The sequence below is a fragment of the Apteryx rowi genome, unplaced genomic scaffold, assembly GCF_003343035.1.
Source record: "Apteryx rowi isolate R43461 unplaced genomic scaffold, aptRow1 scaffold_153, whole genome shotgun sequence".
Classification (NCBI taxonomy): Eukaryota; Metazoa; Chordata; class Aves; order Apterygiformes; family Apterygidae; genus Apteryx; species Apteryx rowi.
Window position 1 is genome coordinate 653,387 of NW_020447786.1, and position 27,637 is coordinate 681,023.

A 27,637-nucleotide genomic window follows, 5' to 3' on the forward strand; every position below is an offset into this window, starting at 1 on the left:
ACAGGATCCCTTATTTGAATTTAGCGAAATTAGAAGAAAATCCTGCTTTTGGCACCGTCCGTTTTCTAGTCTCCTCCATCCTAAGGGCGGGGAGGAAAAGTCCATCTCCAGCCCTACTGAGCCATCAGATTCAGAGCCATCAAGTTGCTTTCCTCTGAGCCCTGCTTCTGTTTAACTTTCCGTAATCCAGGTGGCTTTCCTGGGACTGCTGGCTTACTGCACGCTGCGCTTGAGGCAGGTAAGAGCTAAGCCCGCCAGCCCTGGCTTTGTGCTCAGGTGCTTACTGCAGTAGCGTCCCCACCTCCTGACTTGGAGCTATTATGAAAAATAATCCTTTTTTTATTTTCAAGTGTAAGAGGGTCTCATGCAGCCGTAGAACGACACCCTTGATACTGAATTTTCAAGTAAACCGGCATATTCAGTACCGCTGGAATATCCTCTCCTTTCTCTTTAAGCATGCAAAACTTCTCAAGAAGTTGATATGCTGCTGCTTACATGTATGACTACTCTGCATGTATCTGTATCTGTTAATACAGTCACAGCTTTTGTTTGTTTTTGTAATGAAAAATGATTAGAACTGCAGCTTTAAGTTAACCTGCAAGTGGCTGACAGTTGCTCTACAGATTCAATTAGTATGATCTGCGGTTCAATAGGATTTATGTTTGAGGAGGAGGACCAAGGAAGTTGCTGTATTGCTGAATGTACTCAGAAGCAGTGCAGGTACTATGGACTGCTTTCAGTCACCTTCTGCAATTCCTACAGAAAGATTTAATGGCATCAGAAACCAATACGTGCTTCTTTACTAAAATGAGTCATGTTTTGTCTATTGTTTCATTAAGGTGAGTTCTTTCTTCAGAAAAATATTTAAGGAGTAATGAGAAACTAGTGGATTTAATATATTAAAATGGCCAAATCAAATGCAAAACATATTTACTTTGTCATATTATTTATTTTGTATAACATGTATGCTATAAAGTGCATTAATAACAAAATGTAATTGCTGTAACAACATTGAGGTCTGCTATGTAATAAGGGAGAGTGGAATAGAAAAATATTAAATATGTGTGACTTGGCTGGGTGAAAGGTGCTCTGGTGATGTTGATGTTTGGAGTTTCCTGATTGTTCTTGAAAGTTTAATTCTAATTTTATTTTTTTTGAAGGGGCTTTATTGTTTTACAGTTTTCTGTGGGTGAGGGAAGGATGTCCACTTTTTAAAGCAAGTCTCTCCTTTGAAAGGAAGTCCCTACCTATTTCGCACAGAAGATTTCATTATTTTTGTCTTATGGAACTCTGTAACAAATTTTTCTTAATGGGATTTGCAAGGTCAGTAGGTAGTAATCTTATGTTATTGCCAGTGATAAAAGTTCTGCAGGCCAGATGGTGTCTTCAGTTACACTTGGACACAACCTTCTTAAAAGTGGTTCTTCAGGGTATGAAGTTGCTGAGGTGTTGGCAGTAGGCCGGGACAGGCTGTTTTTTCCCTCTTTGGCACCAGCTACTGAAGCCCTGTCTGTCAGGGGGTGGCAGAGACATTTATCACTGTGCTGCCTTGCTCTCAGCCCCTGCAGCGAGGCCTGTCAGATAGCTAACCATACACCCCTCCCCCAGAGGGTCCTATGGATCGGAAGGGCTACATTATGATAATTGTTTTCATTATTACTATTCTTTTGTGGTCAGAGTTTATATTGACCAGGTTCATTCCTGTAACTTGCCTAGCAGAACTGAGTTTGGTTATCTTGATCTGGTCATGCACTTAATGAAAACTTCTGTAAGGACTTTGACTTCACCCACCTATAATACTCCACTTAACTTGCTGGAATGAGAAAATGGCCAATACTGTATGTTTATTCATAGCTACCAATGGAATAAACCACTGCCTGATAGGAGGTACTGCGTGAGCATTGTTAAAAGCTGGGGCTGTGCCTTCACGCTTATTGTGAAGCCAGAAAGTTGATGTGTGAAAGGTGGAAAGGTGATCCTGGAGGATACATGTGAAGTAGGACATGTGCAAACAGATGAGAAGTAAGGGAGGAGGGGATGCCTTGTACTAAGATATCCTTGTCTCCTTTTGCTGCCCGAGCTGAAAGTAGCCTGGGCCAGTGTCCAGGAGGACATTCCTCAGTGCAAAATTTCCCTGTCATGATACTCCAGCGGAGGCATGAGAAGATGTATTGCTTCTTGGGGTAAAGAAGGCAGGAAGGGAAAATGGGTGTAGGCTGTAAAGGGTTGCGGTAGTTTTCTGTATCCTTTTTCCATTTTGCTTTTATTAATTCAGGTGTGTCTAAGGAGATGCCGAGCTAGTGAGTGAGTATTTGTGGTAACCTGCAGTAACATGAATATTTTGACCATTATAAGGAGAGTCAGTTTTTCCATCAGTAGTCTGCTGACTAACCACTGATCTTCATCATCTTTTTTTCAAGAAAAGAAGACGGAAGGGAAGGTAAAAGAAGGGTTTCTAGATAGTTCCTGAGACAAACTAATACTTTGCTTTTGTATATTTTTGATCTGTGAACTAGGTGATGGTGAGGAGGAGAGTGGCAAGGAAGTTCTACGTTAGCCAGACATATTGCAACCAAGTGCCATGAGTTTTGTGTGTGGCGTGAAATACCAAGAAGCCAGGAGTGGTACTTGAGTGCTGGATTTCACTGGCATGGCATGGCCCTGGGAGGTGCCTCTCCTCAGCTGCAAGTGTATTTGCTTGTCAAGAAGAGAAAGGTGGATGATCTAGTGAAATGAGGAATTGTGCCAAAAGCAGGAGGTGCTCTCTTCCTCATTTTGGGTAGCCGTGTGATATCATTTGCTTGTGTTGGCCTTATACAGGAGCGTGCCTCTTTGAACTGGGCCCAAAACACGAAAGGGAAAAATGCAGCAATTGTACATTAGTGGAATGCGGATTCCTGAAACTTGGAAATCTGACAATGGAATTTAATCATTCACTTTTGAGGCCAAATTATTTTAAACTTGTCAGGTTTTTAAATTCTTGCTGCAAAAAGCTCTGTATTGTCAAGTAAGGCGTGTTATGTTGTGTCTGCCACAATAACTGTGCCTCCATGATGGATAGGAATGATGCACGGCAATATCGCTCAAATAGTCAAAAGGACTTGAAACTTTGAGGTACCTGGGTCGTTGTGGCATTCTCTGTGCAAGTTCAAGTTGAAACAGATGGAACACTAGGGTGCATGCTTAAAAAAAAGAGATGGGTGAGGTTGGGCTAAAGAAAGAATTGAGTTCAGTGGAGGTAAGCAGGACACATCAGTTTCCTAGGCTGCATTTATTTTCCCTATAGCAGGCATGCTGTCTAGCTATGGCCCAGTGGAGCTGTGTTGCCCAGGACYGGGGAGAAAGAAAGATTTACAGCTAGTTAGGACATTGAACCCCCATGTGGATTTCTCTTTTGGAAATACTTAAGTTCAAAGTAATTGCTTGTTTGCTCTTCCTTCACAGCTATAAGGGAGTATTCGTCTTGATTAAAGAATCTTTGCAGGTATTTGCTCTCTCCCAGGATGCTGGGAAGTGTTATGCACAATCTCCACTTTCAGTGCTAGAAAAGCCAACTGGTTAGTGCTGTGTGGCCATTTTTTAAAGTTCTAGTAGAAGACTCCCACACCTAGACTTTCTTTTAATGCCTCAATGATTTTTTTCATATGTGGGTGACAAATCACTGTGGTAAGTAAGTTTCACTACTTATTCAGACTGAAAAGCAATTAAAAAAAAATCTTATAAGGTAGCAGAGCATCTTCAAATTTCAGGGTATTTTAATGTATTTATTGTCTGGCCTATGCTAAAATAGGTAGTCTTACTTAAAATTAATCTTAATTTAAACTTGGCCTGAACATAAAGAATATGGTTTCACTTAAATTTAACAGGTCAAACTCATTTCAACTAGCATGTAAACTCCTGATAAAAAGATAATTGTAGTGACTGTGATGGTAGTGTTATTATTTGGGGATGTGACTATTTGCTTGAGATAAATTGGCTGTAGAGGGTTCTTTTTTTTCCCCTTAGCATTCTTCTATAGTTAAAAAAAAAAAAAAARGGGAATGCATCTTGAACTACTTTTTTTTTTTTTTGAGGAACTCTCATCCCCTCAAAACTGAAATTACCCGTGTAGAAAAAAATAATTTCTGTACTAATGTATTAAATTGCTTGACATTGCTGATTTTTACCACGTGTCTGAAAAATGATAATGCAAGGCTTGTAGCTGGTACTGCATGCCACCTTGGTGGTGTTTGGGCCACCTCAGCTATACATCCCCTGTAAGCCATCCCGTGCCATGAATGCATATGATAGCTGGGATTGCTGAAGAAAAAGCTGCAGGCACTTTCCTCGGGTAAATCCTTTAGAGGCTGTAGCTTGGTAGACCAGTGTCTGCCTACTTCCTTTGGCAGCAAGGTCCCCGTTTTGTCTTTCTGGAGCAGTTTTCAGCGGGATCAGTTTGCTGAGTGTTGCTGCGCAGGCTTGCGAGCGCTTGCACTGGCAGGGCAGGCAGGGACGATGAGGTCAAGTGGCTGGAGAGAGCAGCGGTGCCAGCCTGCACGCGTTTGGCATGTTCATGGGGCTACGGGCCAAGATAGCGAAAGCAAAGTATCACCGGTGTGGCTTGAGGAAGCATTTCTTGCCCACCCAAGGACACTGTTTTGGAGAGGAGAGCTGAAAACACAGGTGAGAGTCGCAGAGAGTCAGGGATGGAAACAAGTGACAAAATTGCAAAGTGGGCTTATTTGGAAGCCTGCCAGTGTTCACCATGAGTGTCTGGATTGCTTGCTTTTTATAAGAAGAAAGTTATGAATCCCAAATAGCTTTTCCAAAAGAAACTGATTTCCAGGTTCTGGTACCTGCAGTTTAATTTGTTTCTTTCAAAGATATTCATTCCGACCTGCAGAGTATTCAAATGTCTTATTCTTTTTTCTTTTCTCTTCTCTTCTTTTTTTTTTTTTTTTTAATCCAGATGCTGTCGATGTCCTGTTATGTGAACAACATAGCTTTTGTTTGGAAAAAAAACAGAAGAGGTTTTTATTTGTTTGTGCTTTTAACTATAAGTGTTCTTGAAGCATTGATTGTGCTGGAAAGCTGCTCTCTGGTTAGCAGAGCAAGCTCTGGTGACCTGCAAACCGCCTGTTTGCTGCAGGACTGAGGCTAGGTGCAGAGACTGGCAGCGCAGGCCCAAGCAAACCTTTTAGCATAGATAAGGAAGCCTGGAAGTCTGGGAGTGCTGGAGGAAAAGGTGCAAGCGATAACAGCTAATAAAGAGCTGGCAGGAAGGAGACACCGCTACCCCCACCCAGGCAAAAGGCATTTCACAAGGCGTTCCCCGAGTGTTTTCCTTTCTTTCATCCAGTTTTCACTGCTGCTTTTCAATGAAATGCATCATAAGAATAGCTGCAAACGGGTACGTGGGGAGCATAGGTACATAGGAAATGGGTATGCCTTCTGTAGGGAATTCCATCTCTGCAGAAGTAAGGCAGAAAGAACTACAGGGAATAAAGCACCTACTTACCTTCCTTCCGTGTTCCATTTTTGAACTAGTTATTTCGTGACCTATATGGAAAAAGACTTCCATTTATGTTCTGTTAATGTTTAGCTATCTATCCAACTACAGAAAAGTTGTATATAAAATGATAAATACTTAGAAGTATGGTTTACATTTTCAGCAACAGATTTGCAGGCCAGTTTGTGCTTCATAAAGAACTATATTTTTTTAATGGCATAGAACTGAAAAAAATCTGTAAGTTCTGAATACCATTTGGTTGTTGGAATCTTTTGTCTCTTAGAAAATGTAGTTACTATTTTTATTCAGCAGCTATTTTTAATAGATGTTCCTATTAAACCTTATGTGTATGTGTATTTTTTAGAAACTCAACAATCAGATATGTGACAATGCCAAATTATATAAATACAAACTTTTATTAGGAACACAAAGTACTCCTACATTTGGGGATAACTGTTAAATGCCTGCATTTTCTTTTTGTGTTTATTAGAATGTGCATGTAGGTTAGTTCTGTTCTTTCGGTAGACTTCTCCTTAAAATATTTTTCAGTATACTATTGCCCTTTAAAAGCTTAAGTTTTTCATTGCATTCTTTGTTGTACTTTACTAGAAACTTATATCAGATACTCACTTACAAGGGTGGCCACTGTGTTGAATTCCACCCCCCCAGCCTGTGCAGACTAGTTTAACAGCTGCTCTTCAGTTCCTAGTAACCTGCTTTTGAGGTGAACACGTTCTGGTTTGGGTTAAGAAGTTCTTTTTAATATATATTCTACAGTGTCTTCTGTATTCTGTTGTTATAAACTAAATTTTATGACTCCTTAGTGGCAGGTGCGGTGCATTAGATAAATTACTTCCTTCTTCTGGGATCCTCTGCTGTGCCATACAGTAATCTTTTTTGGCAAGGTTTTATGTTTGATCTCATTCCCACTGCCATTAGTGGGGAAGAAACAGGTTCTTGACGAGTCTTTCCTCTGCTGCAGACTGGCTGGGTATAAAAGATAATCCATTAATTCCCTTTCTGCAGGCCAAGTTATTGATATCACCTGATGCTGGGTTTTGCAGGCTTGGGGAAGGTTGGTGTTGTTTTTTTTTTCTTTTTTTTGATTCATRTTTGCAGGTAAACATTAGTTATAGCTCCCCAGTGCGCAGGCATTATGAGCGGAGCCATTGTGCAAGGGTGACTGCACAGCTCTTGCTCCATGTGCAAAGGGCTGCTTGCACCAGCTCCAGCGGCAGAGGTGCTGGATTGCTGCTTGCATGGGTTTGGTAGCACTGGCATGCACCCGGGTTGCCTAGGGAGGGCTCTGGCTTTTGCTGCAGCTCCCAAACCGTGGCAGTTTGTGGGCAGGGGTGTGTTGGTGTAACGTCTGGAGTGTCGGCACCCTCTGTCGTCCTAGAACGTGGTGTCCATCTGCATGGAGGTGAAATGGTATCTGCAGTAACTTCTGCTTCAAGCTCGTCGAGGTGTACAAAGTTTGTCAAGATTCAGAATAGAAGTCAAAGTGTTAGAAGTAATAGCTTATAAGAGTTGCACCTTGTATATTGTACACTGTTTAAACTGCTTCTGATGTGGCGAATAAAGTAACATAAGAACTAACTGCATCTCCTATTATTCCAGGTCAGCGTCTCAGGAAAAGGTACTGAAGAAGATGCAGGCATGCTGAAAACTTGTGAAAAGTGAACCATGCGTCCTTCTGAAAGCTGAAGAGCAGCCCTCTGGTAGGGTCATGAATCTAAGACAAGTCTTTGTGTCTGTACTGATGTTTGGAGTAGCTGGTCTACTCCTCTTCATGTATCTGCAAGCTTGGATTGAAGAGCAGCATACAGGTACAGTAGGTTTTTTTTCAACTAATTGCATCTGTTACTTTAAAGATGATTTGTGTTTAGAAAAAAAATGCTTTGAGTATGTGTGAATAGCTGGGAGAAGTCTTCCTTGTTTGGCAGTAGAATGGGATTAGCAACAGATTTGTTTCAATTTCTATATTTCATATAACTACTAAGAAATTTCTTGAGTCACATAAGATGCCCCCGGGTACCTAATCTTATGGTGTCAGCTTCATTTGTGTTGTAAAAATGTACTCTGTATGCATGAAGCCAAGCAAGGCCAGTTTTGAAGGCCAGGGTTTTTTGTGTGTGTGTGTGTGTTGGGGGGGGGGGTTGTTAAATCCCGTGTTGTGGGGCAAAGGAGTTTTGGTAGAATTCCTGCAATGTCTTGTAGGCACAAGTGGACTTCTGGGCACCGATGCTCATGTGGAATCATCCTATACTGTTTTCTTTTTTTTGTTTATTTGTTTGTTGGTTTTTTGTTTTGTTTTTGAGACAGAGTTAGATACTGGACTTGACAAGCCTTTTCTATGTATAACATCAAAGGCATATGGAAAATTCAGGTACATTTTTGTTAGCACGTGGCTCAGGATTAGGCTTCTGAGTTGAATGTCTGTTGTCCGCATTTACCATGCTTTGGTATGAACCATAGGGTGATCTGGATTCCTTTTTGGATGAAACTAAAACAGGAGATGCACTTCAGCCTCTAATGGATGCTCAGCTTGCAGGACCAGTCTAGAGCTAGTTTGAAGTAAACCCCCCCCCCCCCCGMMMCATCTMCAGGGTGGATTTTAGGACCTCAGCACCAGCTGTTTCACTCTGCTGATCCACTCCGCTTGTACCAAATTACTTGATGACATAGCCATAGTTTTAGTTGTATATTTTTTTTAGGTTTTTTTTTCACCATTAAAAATACGGAATGTTCCCAACTTGTTAAGATCTACTGACTTTTATGTCCTCTTGTCTCAATTGCTCAGCTTCCTTTGCCTCTGTACAACTCTTATTTTATAATATGCTGAAACCATTGTGAAGAAATACATCTGTGAAACCACCTTAGTCATTCAGTTTTCTTGGTCTGTGCTTTTATTCTGTAAAAGCTGTTAGACTCTGGTAAGCTAAGCTATGTTTTAGAGGGCAGAGAAAGGGGGCGGAAATGTAGTTTGTTATCCCTGCAACTCTTTGACACTGATCTTGATTTTTTTCAAGTAAGTGTAATGATCACTTCATTCCTCTCAACCTGTTAATGTTTCTGGGTTTGTCCAGCATATTTACAAGAAAAATAAAATGTTAAAAGAGGAAGTATTGGTTCTCCTTGGAAATGTTCCCTTTGATACTAGGGTGTTGACAGGAATATGTAGAACTGCAGGTGGAGTCTTCCTTGAAAATGTCTACTGTTGTCAGGAATGTAAAGGGCAAATATCCTCACTTTCAAGTTAGTTCAGGAATGTAGATGATGCTTGTAGATTATTGATTTATTTACTTGCTAACATTCTTCACATTCCTTGCATCTCTTCTTGTCCTGAAGTTCACCTTTTTTTCCTTGCAGTGCTCCTTGTTTCTCTTCCTCAGTGTGGTTTTCCCCCTTTTTCCTTTTGTGTCTGTGCATGTACCAGTGAAAAGAAACAGGAAAAAATAAAGGGGAAATTAGAAGATTAAACTAAAAACTGTGTACCTTGGGTCAACCAGATGCTTTCTTGGGAGTTTTGTCTTTGATGTATTGCCACGATGCTCTTCAGGAGAGAGGCTGCTGCTTGTATAAGTCATCATCTGTGTGTGAAAATGTTTCCCTAACAACAACATAGAAACAATCAGAGAATAGCAGAGTAATTACCTTAAATGTAACTGTAGTTTTGAGTGGCCCTTTATCTCATTGGACTGCTGTTGTGACAGCACTTCAGCCAGAACCCCTATCCAAAAAAATGCATTTTGACTCTCTCTACAGTGACTAGCTCTTGCCATCAAAAAGAGCATGGAGAAAAATCATTCTTTGGTGTCTGCTCTTTCCTGTTTCTCTTCCAATTTAACACATACAGAGCCATTTTTTTTTATTTCAAACACATGTATCTCCTCTAAACCTTCTGCAGCTCAATTCTCTAGTGATCTTTCTCTCCCCAGTCGTCTTTATGCTGCTTACAAGTTGCTACAAAATAAAACATATTTGCATATTTACAATATGCCCTAGTTTACCTATGGGCATTTTGCACTTTTTTCCTTTTTCTCTGCTGCTGTGTTTTTCATGCCATGTGTTCCACACTGTGGCTTTTTGTGGGGATGAACTCTGTTGCAGTTCTGGAGACTCCCAAATGGACAAGTATCTTTAGGATTTTGTGTGCTCCTTTAATCGTATCTGTAGTCACACAGCTGCAAGACAGCTAGAGTTTTAATCTGCAAGTGTCAGGGCATGTGGTTTGGTGTTCCATTAAGGACTGGAAAGTGTGCCTCGTGCTTCTGAACTGCCACTCTGCCTGCCGGTAGGGACAAGCCCGTTTGTAGGCAGAACTATTTTTATCTTTCATAGTGCCCTACTCAAAACCTGCACGAGTCAGGACTGCATTTGGCTGCTGAAAGATGGAAAGTTGGCTACGTTTGAGTTTAGGAAAGTAACTGTTTTGCACCAGTGAGGTGCTGCTGCTTGCCACCCTGCTCTTCTGAATATGGAGCCTCTGTAAATCAAGATCCCTGGGACAGACACTAAATTTTACTTGATTGTTGTTTACAGTGTTCATGCTTATTTCTCGGGCTTTCCTGGCTCAGATGTGAATGATCCCCAGTAAGATGTAGATTTTGTGGGAAATCAGAAAATTGTATGGTAATATGCTGTTCCTTATTAGTGTTTGTCCTACTATTTTAAAGTCAGAATATGTCTGCCAGACTTGGTAGCCTAGGGGCATCTTTTGGGTCCGTGGAGAATCTTCCTTTTTTTGAGGCTGTAAATGGCAAATGAATGTGTGTATACACGCAGTAATATTTAGTCTTTGCAGTTTGTGTGGATTGTTTTTTATTAAATCTTTCCTAAATGGAGTGATGTTCACATGGCTTAAATGACAGTTCGCATAATGAATCACAAAGGGAACTGTTTACAAAGAAGTCATAGGTTTGCCAGCCAGTCTTCAGTAAATACTTAATACACTAGTATATTTGTAGAAACCAGGGTTGTAAATAAAGGAGAAAAGGGCTTTGCTTAAAAATGGATATCAATGATGAATAATGTAGTTCTTTTAGTGATCTTGAAATATTTCTTTTGTAGAAGTCTTGGGTAGTTCATGAGTCTTGCTAACTCAGCTGGAGAACACTACCGATACAGCAAAGCAAATCTTTCTTGTTTACAATGCCCTATTATTAATGAGGCTGTTCTTCTGAGTCTATTCAGGATTTATCCTTCTGGTCAGAATATGGTGTCTTGTGTGTGTAAGGTTTTTTTGTTGTTGTTGTTTTTGTTTTTTAAGTCTCATTATTGGCTTGAAGCACAAAAGAAGTTTTAATGGGATCAATAAATGCTTCTTGGTGACATGTTATAGTGTTCTTGTTCAAGTCGCAGATATACTACTAAGTGAATTTGACCATATAGCTTAAAACAGTTTTCCTTTCTTTTTTTTTTTCTTTTTTTCTTTTTTTTTTCTTTTAATGGATGCAATCTGCAGGGAATAAACAATTCTGTTTGGACAAAAAAAATCTATTAAGAAACATGTAGAGGCTAATATTTTGTCAAAACATAACAAATAAAGGGTCAGTATGAGAAATAACAGTCTTTCAGAGTTAGTGATTGTAGAGACTCTCACTATCTTCAGCAGAAGCAACCCCCCCTCAAATTTTAAGAAAACAAAGTTTAAAATTCATATGCAGCATGTAACAAGGCTGTGTATATGTTTATGAGGATCTTCCAAAGTCTCATTGCTTAGTAGCCCTCAATCTTGCATCTCATCTCATTTTACTTTTCACTTTCCTATACCTAAATATTAGGTCCAATTTTATAAATCACAATTTTAAGAAAGAAATTCCTGCCATGCTGTTTTCTGGAGTATGTTGTGGAAGAGCATTTCTGAGTTGGCGGTATGTTTTAATCCTTTCACAAGGAAACTAAATGGATGGCTTTTGTGGGCTCCTCTCAGCTATATATTCAATAACATGTTTAAGCAGAAGTTGATAGCATTTCATTTATTATTGTATGTAAGCTATTGACAGCCCACCTAACCTTCTTATTATCTAGAGCACAGGCTTCTACTTCTAACAAGGTGTCGGGCATATTTTGATTGTACTGAAGACAACTGAACATACTGTTTCATGCCTCATTTCAAATAGGACTTTAAAAGAAACTCCTGCAACTTTCTTCTAGCTGTAGGTATATAACTGAGCTGATTTCAGAATTTTTATTGTAATTACTGCTGGAGGGTCTTTTTGACTTGAGATTTGAACACTTATGAAGTAGGTTGTCCTCCTTTCTGAGAAGGCTGTATATCACTTACACAGTCTTCAAAGTGCTCTTTTGAATGGATCCGAAACATCTAAAAGTAGTCTTCACACTGTCTTCCAGTTATTCAGATCCCCACAACAGAACAACTAGACAACATTTGTAAATGCTGCTTTTTATGGTGCCATTAGCAATCATTCTTTCTATTATGCACATAAACATTGTAGTTGCTTAATATATCAGTTATTTAACTTTTGTATAATTTTCTAACAGATATGTTGTCATTCAGTGGAGTGATCAGCCTTCGGTTATTGTCCAGAGTTTATTGTTGTTTTTAATAACTTTCAGCTCGCAGCATCTCTTCAGTTCTGGAGAGCCCTTTTCTTAAACGCTGATCATTGGGGCAGTGAAACCCTGCAGTCTTGTCTCTTCAGTGCACTGCTTGTATGATTGCAATACCTTTGGAGGCATGTATGTAACTTTACAAAGCAAGAAGGCTGGAGATGTGATTTTTACATGGCAGGTCATAATTTAGAGATAATAATAGGAAAAGTTTGAGAGAAAAGTTTCTCTGTTCCTGACTCGTTCCTTTTTCCTTAAGTGTTGCACACTTTCAGAATAGCAAGTGGTTGCTGCTGGAGTCCATTTGAGGCTGTTCACCTCTGTGTCTGATGTTGAACCACTTTGATTTGTCACTTGATTACAAACTACCCTGTTAGAACAAGTGATGTGGTCAGTGCAAATTCCAAGGGAAAACTTTGGTTTCCTGCTAGAACAAAATCAGAAATTTTGACATTTGTTTTAAAATATAGTGTGTGTGTGTATATATACGCATGTATCTATCTAATTTTAGTAACCTCTCTGTTTCCCTTCTTGGAGTGGGGACTTTTGATAGGAGAAATATTAAAGACAAAAACCTATTTTCTCACCACAGTCAGATATTTGGATATATTGTGGTCAGTGTGTATTACTATACAATAAGAAGGTTTTGTTATGAAATTCAGTCCGAGTCCTTGTTTCTGTCTTTTTGCTTCAGATTCACTCATTTGGTGTTACTGCAAGCAGGTTATTGCTATAAACTAGGGATGATTCTTGCTTATCTTGCAGCATCCTTGAGATAAACATTTAAAGATCAGGAGGCAGACAGGTTACAAGGTAATGGGAGCCATTTCAATGTACAAGGGATTAATGTCCTTCAGACCACAAGTATGATTTAGCTGAAAAAACTGTGATGTGTGTCTCGGGGAGCAAAGGGTTCAAGGAAGAAAAAAGCTTCCTTTAACAGTTTGGTTTTTTTTGTTGTTTGGTATGTTGCTTTTTTTGAAAACTTTTTTTTTTCCATTTTGTACTTTTAAAGGCAATCGTCAAGCAGCATGGCACCGTGATGATCAGCTAGGCCATCAGGTCTGGGTCCCTGCTGCCTCAGACAACTGCCTCGTATACTTTCTATATTTTTACATCATATTTTTGTTAATGGCGTATTCTGAGAAACAGAATGTTTCCACATGTTTAGAGTATTTCTGTGGAAGGCATTTCATAACTGTCAGGCTGAAACTTGTAAGATTCATGTCACATCAGCAAATAGCATTTTCCTTAGCATTTTCCTTCTCAACTCCTCCAACCTTGAGCCCTGTGGATATGTCTGTAGGAGTGAATGTTACCGCCTTTCACCACAAAGGAAGAGTGAGTTAGAGCCTATCAAATGCTAGGCTAAAAAAACCCTCCAAACAGTGTGCATTTCTATCCAAAGTGGGAGTCACTGACCAAATCAGCTTAAAGATTTTTTTTTTTTTTGGTAATACTGTGAATATTCATTATTCAGGGAAACTGCAAAACATGCTGCACTTCAAGTGTTTCACTGTATATGGATGAAACTGTTCTCAGACATATATCAGCCTCACTTGATGTAAAGCAAAGGAGTAAAAAATCAGGCAATCCTATTGGATTTTGACTATTTGGATTTAGTGAAGATGTGCAACAGAGCCCTGCACTGCCTGGAAAGTCTTAGCTGGCCCTAACTGGCAACAATACTTTGCAACTTCATCTGTTAACTTATCTGTTACAGTAGTTCTTTAGGAACTCCACTCCTTCCAGTCCAACTCTCCCAAAATGATTGTTTCCTTCCCACATTGCAGCCTCCTTGCAGTAACTAAATCCAAAAGTATCACTGGCCTCTAGGAACCTTGTGTGATACCCACTACAAAATAAATCTGCCACTTGCTGCCACGTTGAGTCAAGTTATTTTGTGTTTATACTGACTGTGTAGGCTTCTGCTGTGTAATCCAGGCAGAAATTCACAGTCCGTCGCTCTAGCAATGACTGTGCCTACTCAGCCTGACTTGGTTTCTTAATCCCCTAACTTCCTGTGACCCCACTTAGCGCCATCCCTAAGGGACAATATGACAGTTATCAAGGTGTCTGAGGGATGGTAAAGATCTTGCAGTTTGTGGGAGCAAAATAAGGATGCTAAGCAAAGAGGATTCAAAAACTTTGCATCATCTTTTTTAGTAATTATTTCCCTGCTTAATTTTATGTAATTAAAAAATAAAAATAAAGGGCATGTGGTCAAACGCTAGCCCTTTCCAAACTAATAATAGAGGAAAGGGATGCAGAGGCAGTTGACAAGTACTTTGTCACTCTCTATTTGTTTTGTTTGTTTGTTTGTTTGTTTTTGCCTCAGGGATGCTGCAGCTTAGAAACCCCTTGAATGGCAATGTGGGATATATGGTAACCAGTGTCAACTGGTTGCAAAAAATCGGTCTGAGATGCACAAAACCTGCTGTGGACTGAGCAGACGATGCCCACTAGAAGTGGGGGTGCTGGGAGAGTTCGCTTCAGAGCCAGGCCACTCTAACAGTGATGGAGACACAACCTTTGCCACTCGGACTCCCTTTCTGTTTCTGTTATGCTGGAAGTAGTCCTGGCTTGGAAAGCAAACCCGTGATTTTCACTGCTTCTTGGGTGCTTTTTTCTGTTCTCCTGCTTGCCTCCACCACAAGTCCTTGGTTTGCCAGCTGTGCCGTGTTGCACTGTCAGCCCTGCTGCGGGGTAGGAGGCAGAGAGGTGGCTGCCTGCTTTGCCACCTCCAGCATGCTGGGCAGCCCACAGGCTGCAGGACTCATGTCCCTGTCTGGCGCGTGCAGAGGCGGGGGCAGGCTGCCGACAGCAAGGAGCACTTTGCTTGGCCCGTGTCCCTTGGAAAGGTGGCATTGGAGTGCAGTCCTGTGCGCTTGGCGCAGGCTGCAGGTCTGCTGAGCTGGCGCTGCGGCTGGGCACCCGCAGGTCTGTCTTGGTTAAGCCTATGCCGTTGCTACCTCCATCTGACAGCTGCTCTCATGCTTCGGTGGAGGACTGTCCCTGCGGTCAACTAAAGCAACTTCTGGCCTGCCTGAAGTAATGCCACCATGTTCCCTGAAATCCCCAGCATTTTCTGTCATGCCTTTTTCCAGTTGATTCCTGTAGCTAGATTATTTTTGTCAGTGAAACTATCGAAGTGACTTGGGCTTTGTCAGTGAAACTATTGAATGAAACAGGTCTCACTATAGTCTTTGATTTATGGACCAGTGTCGTTTTGTTCCTGTTTATACTATGGCTGTCCAAAGAAAAGAGTCTTCCATTTCTTGTTTTAAAAGTGCATGTATTTTTGCTATGGATCTGTGGATCCATCTAATCACACAAGGTGAAATTCACCCCTCCAGCAACATCTTGTCACTGACCTGTCTTGTTCCCACCCAACGTTATCATGCTGTGCCCAGATATCATTCACAAAAGCTGTAAGTGAACCAGCATGGTCTGTGGTTCTGACCTCCCTTGGACCAGTCAGACCTGAGAAGTGTCAGGTACAGATCCATCAGCTGACTTAAAAACAAAAAAAACCCCAAACAAACAAAATCCCCCCCCCAAAAAAAAAACCCAAGGATCTCTGGAATTCTCTTAATTGCTAGATTAAACACTTCAGCAGTATACTTTTAACTTTCAAAACTTGCTAGAGCAGAACAAAGACAACTGCACCTTGTGTTTGTTTTCTTCTTTTCCCCAATCTAAGTAGCAGTCAAGCATCAGGTCTAGCATTTTAACTCCAGCAGACTGCAGGGATTGTGATTTGTTTACTTCTGTCTTGATCCAGGCCTCATTTGGTGCAGCTGAGCCTGGTCCTTGAAGGTGATTCTGCAGTTTTTCCAGCAATTTTGATTTTCCTTTGGGTGCTAGATAACATAATTAGAATATTTTGGCTTTTTGGTTATGGCTCCTGATTTTCTTTCTCTCTCTCTCTCTCTCTCTCTCTTTTTTTTTTTTCCCCTAAGAACTGCTTTAATTTTCATATGTACAAGCCCAAGAAAGTTGTGGGCTTTGGAAAATTGGGTTTCATCCTGGGAAACAGAGATAACAAGGAAATACATGTCTCCTGGCAAAGAATTTCACTAGCCTAGAACATAATGGGTGATGGCCTATTAGCCACAAAATTTGACATGCACCTCGAGGGGCCATTTGTGCATGTCATGAACACTGGGCAACATTCAGAAAACTATCTGAAGAACAGCCTAAGGTTAAGAATAATCAGAATCAATATTAAATTTCACTGTGAGCAAATGCCAGGTGAAAGAAGAGGTGGTGTTAATTGATTTTATGTAATGTGATTGGAATGGAGCAGGTCATTTCAGTGCCAATTATAATCTAGCAGTAGAAGAATTTACCCAACTGTACATGTATAATGGCACAGATGGAGGAAGAAAACTTGTAGCTGTTAAAGGTCTGTAGTATTTTCTACCACAGAGATATTATAATACAGACTTTAATACAAGCATCCACTTAGAAATTGCTCAGTTGAATTGGGATTATTTAGAGTCATGCAGTTGTGCCCCATGTATGTGCATATCCCCTCTTGGTAAGTTATTTGCAAGAGGAAAGAGGGATTGGGGGTTTTGGTTTTGGTTATGATCATCTAGGGAGATGTGGTGCATGAGCTCTGTTAGCTGCAGCTGGAAGCACTCATTTGTGTTAAATAGAGGAAAATATCAGTGCCTGATGTGTCACCATTCATCCATAAAATATGTCTGTTAAGCGAAGAAGATATGTTTAATAGGAAATAATGAACATCATAAACATTCTTCACAAAGGCAGTTTTCTCTTTCACTTCTGGTCATATTTGGCATCCTTGCTTACACTTTTCAAAAGAACAGACAGATCCTAGAAAGACAAAGAAATATAGTTGTTCCTGAATGCTTCCTTTAGTTGCCAGAAATTCATGAATTTTCTATCATGTTTGCCTAAGAGGTCACTTTGACTTTGCATAACCATATTGTGTTTTCGGAAAATGGTCTATATTGGCCATACCTTCATTTTTTAAACATAACGTTATGTTCCTGCTATGATACAGCAGTAATCATTTCCAAACATACTACCATGTTTGAGCTGTCAAGCCTTAATTCGAATAAGGGTCTCATTTTCTTGGATTAGGGTTGGGGGTCATGGATCTCCTCCTAAGAGGTCTGCCCTCTGTGGTGTGCAAGTGTTTTCTCTGCATAGGTGTGAGTTGCTCCAAGACTCCCACGGTTCTCATTCACGTAGGAAGCCAGCCACGCCGACTGATGCTGGCAGCATTTCAGTAGGAATGAAAATATAGTGGTGTGCACGCTATGCAAACTTCGTGGGAGGCCCAGCGACTTCACCGGAGGTGGCACAATGTCAAGTCAGTGCTCTTAAAGGACAGCAGTAGTCAGTGGAGAGCAAAGCAGCTGTTATTGAGGGGCATTGGGAGGGAAAACGCCACCAACCTTTTCCCTTGTAGAGGGCTTTGGAGAGCACAGCGGAGTAAGAAAAGCTGTTGTTCTTTTGTTAAAGGATGGCTGCTTGGAAGAAATCAAAAGCTTCCAGGGCTGTTGTGCGTTAGTCCTTTTACTTTTCAAATTTACTCATTCTAACTTTGGCCTCACAGCAATGGTAGTTAAAGGAGAGGATTTATTGATGAAAAGCTTATTAAAGCTGGGATGATAGGATTTCCCTCCTTTTGCTCCACTAATCTACGCAGATTTATTTATTTGAAATAATTTTTAATTAATGTAATTAATGTGTTAGTGTGCTCTGAAAAAAAGTTTAGTGACCAAGCAGTTCAGTGAAATCTGTGTTATGATAATATTATATCCACAAGATATACTACAGTATATTAAAGTATATTATACATTTTCCAAGTGAAGCACAGCAAGATGAATGAGGGAAATGCACATTAATGCATTAGTTTTGTTTATGTTTCTCTTTGTTCCTGGCTTTTCTCTTTGTTCCTGGCTTTTCCTTGCTAGCCTAAAAGATTCGTTACTGCACAGTAGGTCTTGCCACCTCCTGAGAACTCATGGGCTACAACTGTTGACGTAGGACATGACAATTGAATTTTATGTAAAATGCAGCTTATTGCTTTAAACATGCTACTTATATAATTCAGTACATTTCATTGTTTTCTGGTGTTTCTCTAATTGTGGCCAGGAATCACGATTGCTTTTCCAGAAAGCTTTGCTGCTCTGTTCTTGATGTAGGGGCAAAGAATCAGAGTTTTCTTGAACGTCTACTTCATTTATAAGCCATTTAGGAGCACTCAAACTAAGCTCCCGAAAACAGTTACTGATAAAGGCAATGGGAACTTGTTTTCCTTGGGGACTGAAGTTGCCCTAGGAACATAAGAAAACACCTGTGTTATCCTCAAGCTGTATAACCTTTTCTGCCTACTAACAGTCCTCTAACAGATCATCCAATATGTAAAATACAGACATTAGGAAGAAACAAATCTGTGCCATATTCTGTGATAGGAGAGAAGAAAACAGGGCAGGAAGATTGGTAGAGGGACTGGAATTTCCTTGTATTTTTGTTTTCTTTTTTTACTCTTTTGCTATGGAAGGTGCTGAATTATTAATGTCCATTTGATTTGAATAGTCCCTAATAACTAAAGAAATTACTTGTAGGAGTGAAATCATTAGAGTGAGAGCTGGTTGACTGGCCCCTGACTAACTGATATTCAGTGAAGCAGCAGAATGTAAAACAAATATATTTGTAGAAGAATTATCTGATGATTTTTTTCTTCTTTCATTTGATCTCACGTCAGAGTTTTGCTATTGCAGTCTTGAGAGTGGTAGCAGAGGGAAGGAAATAATAAATGTCTCAAGAAATTGTCTTTGCCCCTCACTTGTGAGTTTGACCCTGGGGGTGAGGGGGGGAGAGCAAAGTATATGTGAAGCATAAGGAATAATACAGAGCTGATTATTGTGTGTGTATATATATTTTTTATTATTATTATTTGCTTTGGCCTATTACAGGTGGCAAAATTAATTTCACTCTACTTTTTTTTGTTATAATTTCACGTTTCAGCGCATATATTTTGAAGAGGAACAGGCAGATGAGACTGGCCTTATGTAGGCTGAGGCAGTTACTGACAGTGAAGTATAAATACGTCATGATTTATTTAATCTCTGAGCAGAAAATCCTTTCTGGTAAAATTAATCTGCAAATAGCTAAGGTATACTGCCCCTTAAGTTATGATTGATCATGCAGGGTAATGAAACTCTATTGGCATCAGGTTTAAGACTGATGTACATATAAATATAACCTGGCTGAAGCTGCCAGATGCTATGACTGATAGGTGGGTTCAAGGTATTCTAGGCAAGTAGAGCCAGCCTTGCCTCTCCAGCTACCAAAATACACGTACTGTGCAGCTGGGATTAATATGCTGTAGATAAAGCATAGTTTAGGTTGCAGTTGGGAGTCGATTTAAACAAAGCCTCTTCTATAATGACAGATGCCATCCTACAGATAAATAATCAACTCTCTTGAAAGTTGGAGGTTGATCTTGATGTTTTAAATGGGCTAATCTGTGAGGACTAGTATGCACCTAAAGTATTCGTATTAATTGCTCGAGAGGTGATCTGTTTACCTCTAACGTGCAAGACAAACTTCTTCCACGTTCTTTCTCTCTATCTGCAAAAGGGCTTTTGGTCAAATTGTAAAACTGAATTTTTGTCATGGTTTGTTTTGTACACTCGAATGAGCAAAAGGGTTTTTTGTTTTGTTTTTTGACTGAGTTAAGGTTAAAAACTGAGGAAACTGGAAACTACCTATGAAGCCTTTGCTATTGTTCTAGCATTTTTTTGTGCCTGAAGACCATATATTTCTTCTGGATTAGAGGACTGTCTGAATATAACTAGAACTGGTAGCCCAGAGCTTTTTTCAAGGGCAGTTGTCAACTTGCAGTCTCTTGCTGTCATTGAGCGCCACAGGTAAGAAAGAATAAAAACCTTCAGGAAAGGATCAAAAAGGCTAGTTCAGCCTGTTCAGTAATGAGCTGCTTAAAGTTGACATGTTGGCTAAGAAATTTGTTTTATTACTGTTTACTTTCTGTGGTAAACCATAGAAAAATGGGAACAATTCCAAAAGTGGCAGAGAAAAGTGAATGGTTTCTTACTCTTCAATGACAGGAAAGGCAAGGAAGCCAGGCAATTACAGTCACTTAATTCTAACTTCTATTATGAGAAGAGAAATTGCTAAACTTATTTTATACTATTACATATCTTATTTATTGTGCTCATTAGTATTTTCCATGATTACATACTCTTTGAGTCCAACTCTATTTCTTGACAGCTGCTATCACTAAATAGTTTTGACGTTGACTATGTCATTTCTCAGACATCAATCATTAGATAAATTCTCTATCATTAAGCCACATTTCAGTGACTCTGGTAGAAGACCGTCATTGCACAGTTAGCCATTATGAGGGGTGGGAAATGCAGAATCGATATTGCAGGTCCATTATGACTAACCTGGCCAAAATGCTGGTTTTGGCTTTTGAAACCTGATATTTCAAGTTTTTCCAGAACTCAAATTCCTGCCATTATTTCTTCTCCTGCCTTCCAAATATTTGGAAGAAATGAATGCAGCTGCAGTTTGTAGAGGCTTACAACAGTGAATGTGTAGGAGTATCATCCTTTTTTTTAATGGTAAGAACTAAAAATACGTTCCTCATGATTGCTCTGTGCCAAAAAGAAGGTCTGTGCTCCAGAGCATGATGAGGATACAAGTAATCAATAAAACTACCAAAAGATTTTTTTTTTTTGTGAAAGCAACACTGAAGTTTGACCAATTATAAATACTTTTGTGTGCATTTCTACAAAGTCACTCCGTAAATATTTTTTTCTTCAACGTTTGTTGTTTTTCTCTGACCTGATAATATTCTTGTGCAACAAGTGTTTGTGGCATAAAGGTGATGTTTTCAGGTGATTATATTGCTCTAGACAGTCACATTTTGTTCTTAAATAAGTAACAATAAAACAGAGTAGATAAATAGGTAGTATATTTGTATTTCATATAATACCAAATGCCTGGTCATCAGAAATGTTCATCTGAAACTGTGCTATCTAGGAATGTTTTCCACCTCCTACTAAAATATTTGGTGTGGGGAATGAGGCCTGATCTGACATCTAAACATCTAATGGGAAGTAGCAGGAAGCATTTGTACGTGGGGGCATTGCCTTTCAGTGGTGCTGTGAGCTGGGGCAAGGAGGAGTGCTGGAAGGCAGGGAGGGAAGGCAGAGCCTGGAAGACAGTAAATTAGGTATGGTGTTGTGACATTCAGTCCTTGAAAACACTGCCTGTCCAAGGGCAGCAAACTCGGCAGCTCAAAGAAAAGCAAAAAGCCCAGATCGGATCCCTGTGATTTTTTTTCTTTTCTAATGAGGAAAATTTAATCAAGTGGTTCAAAAATAATCCTTTTAATGAGGGATGTTTATGGGACATTGTAATGTAGTTTTAATATATCTGATGGCCTGAATACCAGTGGTGCTGAGGGGAGGCATTCAAGCTGCTGCAATCCGGAAAGCAGTGGTTTTGAGGAGAGATGCTACTTGCACTAAGCAGAGGGTGGCGTGGCAGCAAGAGGATCACCCTCTGCAGTGGGAGATGCACGAGGTCACCGCTCGCTTCAAATATCTCGAGCAGAGACTTGATAAAGCCGACTGCAGATAAGAAATAAAACTAAACCAGGTCAGGTCCAAAGGTCTAGCTAGGTTAGCATGCTGCCTCTGACTGTAGCCAGCAACAGCGCCTAAGAAAGACTATATAAATAAGGCAAGTATATAGTAATAATTCAGTGAATTTTCTTTGCACTTTGTGATTTATAACTCAGGGTCAGAGATGTGTTAACTAGCCCTGGATTATTTCTTCTCCCATGAATTTGTCCAGTGTCTCCTGGACTGATAGCTCTCCCCTGTGATACCCTGTGTTGAGGAGTGGCCAGCTTAAGTGTATTAGAGATGGTTAATAGTGATCTTTTTATATCATGTTTTTTAATTCTATGGAAGTATTATTCGCTAGAGGTCATGGTATCATTGGTTCACTAAAATACCTTCCGTCCTGGTAAGAATGTCATTTATCTTAAAAACAGTAAAGTGACTCATGTGCGACTGGCTCAGCAGAGCACCCTGGCTACTTTGGTATTTACTTCCTTGTTACCTTCCAGTTCTGGGCTCCCCAGTACAAGAGGGATGTGGCACTACTGGAGCAAGTCCAGCGAAGGGCCACAAAGATGATTAGGGRACTGGAGCATCTCTCTTATGAGGAAAGGCTGAGAGAGCTGGGCCTGTTTAGCTTGGAGAAGAGAAGGCTGAGAGGAGATCTTATCAACGTGTACAAGTATCTGAAGGGAGGGTGTCGAGAGGATGGGACCAGACACTTTTCAGTGGTGCCGAGCGACAGGACGCGAGGCAATGGACACAAACTGAAACACAGACAGTTCCATCTGAACATGAGGAAGAACTTTTTCACTGTGAGGGTGACAGAGCACTGGAACAGGTTGCCCAGAGAGGTTGTGGAGTCTCCTTCTCTGGAGATATTCAAAACGCGCCTGGACGCAATCCTGTGGAATGTGCTCTAGGTGCCCCTGCTTGAGCAGGGGGGTTGGACTAGATGATCTGCAGAGGTCCCTTCCAACCTCAGCGATTCTGTGATTCTGTGATTCTGTGATGTGCTTTCCTCTAGCAAAGGTCATAGCATAGGAATGACTCATTGCATCACCTTTGTTTTGTATGGGTCAAAGAATTAGTAGTCATTTGGAGAATGCTTTTTTCTAATTATTTAAAAAAGGGGTAGAATCTATTTAATTCATGGCTGTTTTGAGATTAAGTTCTGACGTGTAAATAGTCTTTCAAAGAGGGATGTTTCTATACAGGTCTGTTAGACATTTGGAGGGGTTGGGTGTAAAGCACTTTTTTCCCTAAGTGGAAGATTATCATTTTTTAAATATGAATCACAGGTAGAGCTGCACTTCTCTGCCAATGAGGTCAGTAACATGACCGAAATAATGATCACTTCTTGATTAGGTGAATGTCCTTTTCATGCTTTTGGTAAAACATTCATCTTCTAGTGTCTAATATTGAGCAGGAGAGAAATATGTGAGGATTTCAGTGCTTTTATATAAAACATCTAGTGTTCCAAATGCCATGTTTGTTCAGTGTTGCTGTGCAATGATTAGAAATAAAGCTGGCAGTCTGAGCTGGGCAAAACGTTTGCTATGTGTGGATAACAAATAGAATACTTTTTTTTTTTTTTTTTTTGGATGCACTAAATCTTCACTCTGGATGGTGATAAATCAGTTGCAATGCCTTTGGGAACATAATAACTTTTCAAGCACTTTTTAATTGTTATTGCCATTGTTCTTTCTGCTGCTTAAATGGCATGGCAGCAGGTCAGATCCTCTAAGACAAGCTGCCTGTCATTAGTGGAAAGAGGTGTGCCAGTTTGCTGCTTCTGCTCAGAGAAACCGAACCTCCAACAGGCATCAGAGGCGTTTTAGCTATGAACCTGCTAGGTAAACGTTCACAGACAGAAATTAAACTTTCTTCTCTTATCTGACAATTAAGGAGGAAGATGACGGCATGGTCACTGCTGAATAAAAGTTTTGAGATGTGAGAGATGAGTGAATGGAAAAAAGTAGAGCTACTAATTTGAAGCGATTTAGCTAACCACATACATTTTGGAAAAACAGACAAAAAACAAAAAAAACCAAGCTTGGGTAGGGGGAAGAAAAGCTGTAAGAGATTATGCTTAACACTAAATAGATGCAAGGTACTGTATTAACTTTCATAACAATTTGCACTTATATTTTCCTGATAGGCGTTTATATTTTGAAGCAAACTGGAAAATGAAATCACAGAGACTTTTTTTGTAGGTTTGGAATGGTATATTTTTGTTTTCATCCCAGAAGATTAATGATAGGTAAATTAGGTTAAGACTACCTGAAAATCTTTCAGAATAATTTTGCTGGAAAATATTGTTTGGTTTGAATAGATACAAAATAGAAATTAGAAATACGGAGGCTCTTGTCTATTTCAAATAAAAATGCAGTAAAAATTTAAATATTTAATTTCTGGTTTTGCTTTCTAATGGTACCTTTTGATTCAAAGCAAGATATGATGCATAGCTTACACATCCATGTCCTGTTATATATGGAAAAAATGAGAATGTCAAGGTTTCTTTCAGAATAATAATTGAGATTTCTATCATCTGTAATGAATACCCTTTAAATTCACGTGAATATGTTGGAGATGCATTACAGGTTACTTTATTGTGTGAATTTAAGTCAGAAGGCAAGTGATAATGTATTGCTTAATTTATTTGACAAATGTACTTTAATTAGTTGTTATAGTACTTTGTAAACTATTAGAAAATGTTTTGTGATCTGTCCTCTAAAAAGTGGTTTCTTGTAAGAAGATCTTGCAACAGCAATCTATTAAATTTTGATTTGAGATGAAGAGAACTCGGAATTTTGTGAGTAAAATCTGGCTGTATAGTTTATTGAAGCATGAGTTAGTGTCTGATACAGATATCTGTTTTGCCTGTCCTTCATTAAACTTGGGTTTTTGTTTTTGTTTTTTAGTTTACTAAGTTACACTTTCTGGTAGACGCTGGTAGGACTGTGTCTTGTTGGAACCGTTAGTTAAGGGTCCCATTCCTTTTTAATTCAATTCTTGAAAGTAAGAAAAAGGCAACCTTCAGTCACAGATGAAATAATCTCTGAAGTAGAGTTGATCAAACATTTTTAAAGCTTTCAGAAAGTAATTTCGGCCATCTCACTATTTCTTTTAATTTTTCTTCTATGCAGTTTTAGTTTGGAGAAAACTCATAAAAAAATATATATTCTTCAAGAGTAAACTTTCTTGGGGAAAAAGTACCCAAGAAGTCTATTTTTAGTAACTGTCTGATTAACATATATGAGATTATGCATTTCAGATTGTGAAACTCTGCTGAAGAAGCTCAAGTATTTTCATAAAAAAATCTGGCTGCCTTTGCATCACATGGCAACTGTTTTGAGGATTGCTTCTAAACTGATAGTTTCTATTAAACAGCCTATCTAGTGGGTACTATTCCTGAACAATAATGGTTCACTGTTGAATATGAAACAGCATTTCAGAAGATACAGATCATCATTCCTTCTCTTATGTATAATGCAAAATGGGATAGGAGAAAGTGACATACGCGCTTGCTTTCCATAGCTATAGTGACAAGCGGTGGATGAGACTTTGCAGGTTTATGTATGCTTCATACACTTTTGCCTGACAGAAGAAGTGCCAGTATAAATTTGACTCTTGCTTAAATTGCAAAATGTCAGTCAGTAGTTGCAGTGGTTTATGGAAATGAGGGTAATGTTGGCTTACTTTGGTGTTATGCTTTTCATGCCTTAAGCAAATAAGACTGCTTGTGGTCTGAAAAGTTTGAGGTATTTTAGATTTAAACAGTAAAACACTAACACGTTTCCCGCATGGTACTGAACATGACATGGCTGTTGCCACGAAGACACTTGAATGCCTTCAGCCATTGGTTGTGGAATCTCAGCATGAGTGTGTTTGAATGCCTTTGGGCATAAACAGGGCTGTAATGGATGGTGCTGCTCTCCTACACCTGCTCAGGTACATGCTGTTCCTCTTACCACTCCTAAGTTAAAAATAAATAAATAAATAAGGCAGATTTTACATAGCTTTTTTGGCCTGGGCATCAATAGATCATGACTGTGGAGTCAGTGGCCCCCCAATTTAGTCCCAGAAGATGAAGAAATGATTTGCAATACTCTGTTAAGCAAACCATGGTGGTGGCACATAAGAACTGGAGAAGTTTCTTATTGGGCTAAGGGGACTTATGGAAGGCTTTGTTGCTTGTGTATGGAGACTTATCAAGAAGGGTGTAAAGAAATTTGAAATCACGGCCTACATCTTAAACCTAAACACATCAGTCAAGACACGTAGGAGAAAGCAGGAGACAAGACACATAGGAGTGTATTTTTAAAAGAAATGTTAGGCTCAGTAGCCTAGTCCTCCTGACCACCGTAGTCAGTGGAGGGACACTTCCTTTGCCCTCCAAGGTGCTTGGGTCCCAGGCTCTTCTGCAGTGCAGTGCCAGTGAGGTCTGCGCCACACGCTGCTTTGGACTAAGGCTGGGCCAGAGAGTTGGTGGTATTCGTAGCGTGGGGTGTGGGCGGATTGGGAGGAGGAGGAACGTATTAGTGCAGGTGAGGCTGGAAACGAGTTGGGAGCAGGCAAAGATATAGATACAGGCGAGTTACTGGTTTAAAGTTTCAAAATTACAATGGTTTCTTTTATTTTTATTTTTTTCTGGTGGATTGCTGGTTGTAATTACAAATCCAATTTAATTATCCTTTTCTGAATTTCTCCTATGGAGCTGCTGTCTTTCCAATGGCTGTAGAGAGAGTCTAGAAAGAGACTGATTTCCTCTGCCTAAAATTAGCCTTGTGAATACCCCTTGGAGGTACTACGGTTTGTGTGTGCTCTATATAAACATTTTAAAGAGGGTGAGCAAAGGAAATCTAGCCAAGAATAGAAAGGAGGTTTCATGTTGCTAGGTTATATAAAACTACAGAGGTTTGCCAGGTTCTTCTGTGGTTATTCAGCTTACTTAACCCTTTGTATGTTCCACAGTTAAAGTTAATATTTTAAGATAGTTTTGAAAGACTGTATCAAGTACTAATCACCAAGATAGAAAAATAATGCAAAGTAGTTTCTGCAACATGAAATACTGAAGAGGAATATATAGTGTGCTGCATCCTCTTTCAGCCGTTGCACGTTCAGGACATTTCTTTCTGTTTTGTGAAGGGATGTGGCTCCCCCTTGATGTGTGGTGTGCTTACCTGGTAAGCAATAAACTAACAAATTTGTGGCATCAAACCCTTTTACCTCCCTTTTTTGTGGGGAGGAAGGGTGACCTAATTGAGTCCTAGATAAGATGTAAAATTTGCCTTCTGTCTGGACTTGGCGTAGATTTCCTAGGGAACCTTCAACAATGGAGATAACTCTTCTGCCCCAATTCCTTGTCTGCAAAGCGAGGGGGTGCCAGTTCGTGCTTCCCAGGCTTCCTTTGGTATTCAGATCTCATAGTAACAGGGACGTATCAGCTAATGTTAGGAAAGCTCTTAATATTCAGCATGCTTTGCTGACCTTTGCTTACAAAGGCAAAAGGGCTTTCTTCACAGAAAGGTGAAATTCTGTTTATTCCATTTCTTCTTAGTATCTCTGAAAAAACAGGGTCATTGTGAATGAAATTCTGAGATACAATTTTGCTATTCCTTAAGATTCACTCTCTGCTTTCATTACTTGCGAAGTTCCTACAACCAATTCCTTTATCTTATCAAAATACTATCTAGTCAGATAAATTATTTTAGATGATTTAGTAGATTTTTGTAGATTATAGTGTCCACCGTACACAGGCTGAATAGCAGGAATTGCAAAGTAGAAAAGTGGCGCATAAAATGCGACTTGTCCAAGTACTTTGTTATTTATCCTAGTTTAAGAGCTGCCAATCATTTATATGTCAGTATGAATATTTAATTTACTGCATTTAGAAGCCAGTTCAGTTCAGCATCTCAAATTCCAGTTT

At 39.7% G+C, this 27,637-nt stretch overlaps 1 protein-coding gene across 1 annotated transcript in view; it reads left to right on the forward strand.

The window, feature by feature from the left end:
• The first annotated feature begins 7,205 nt into the window (after positions 1 to 7,205).
• CHST9 (carbohydrate sulfotransferase 9) overlaps positions 7,206 to 27,637 on the forward strand; it is an 87,776-nt gene continuing 67,344 nt past the window's right edge. Inside the window, exon 1 of the mRNA XM_026059179.1 lies at positions 7,206 to 7,317. Within this exon, the coding sequence (XP_025914964.1) occupies positions 7,218 to 7,317 (100 nt within the window). The 5' untranslated portion in view covers positions 7,206 to 7,217. The remainder of the gene's footprint in view (positions 7,318 to 27,637) is intronic.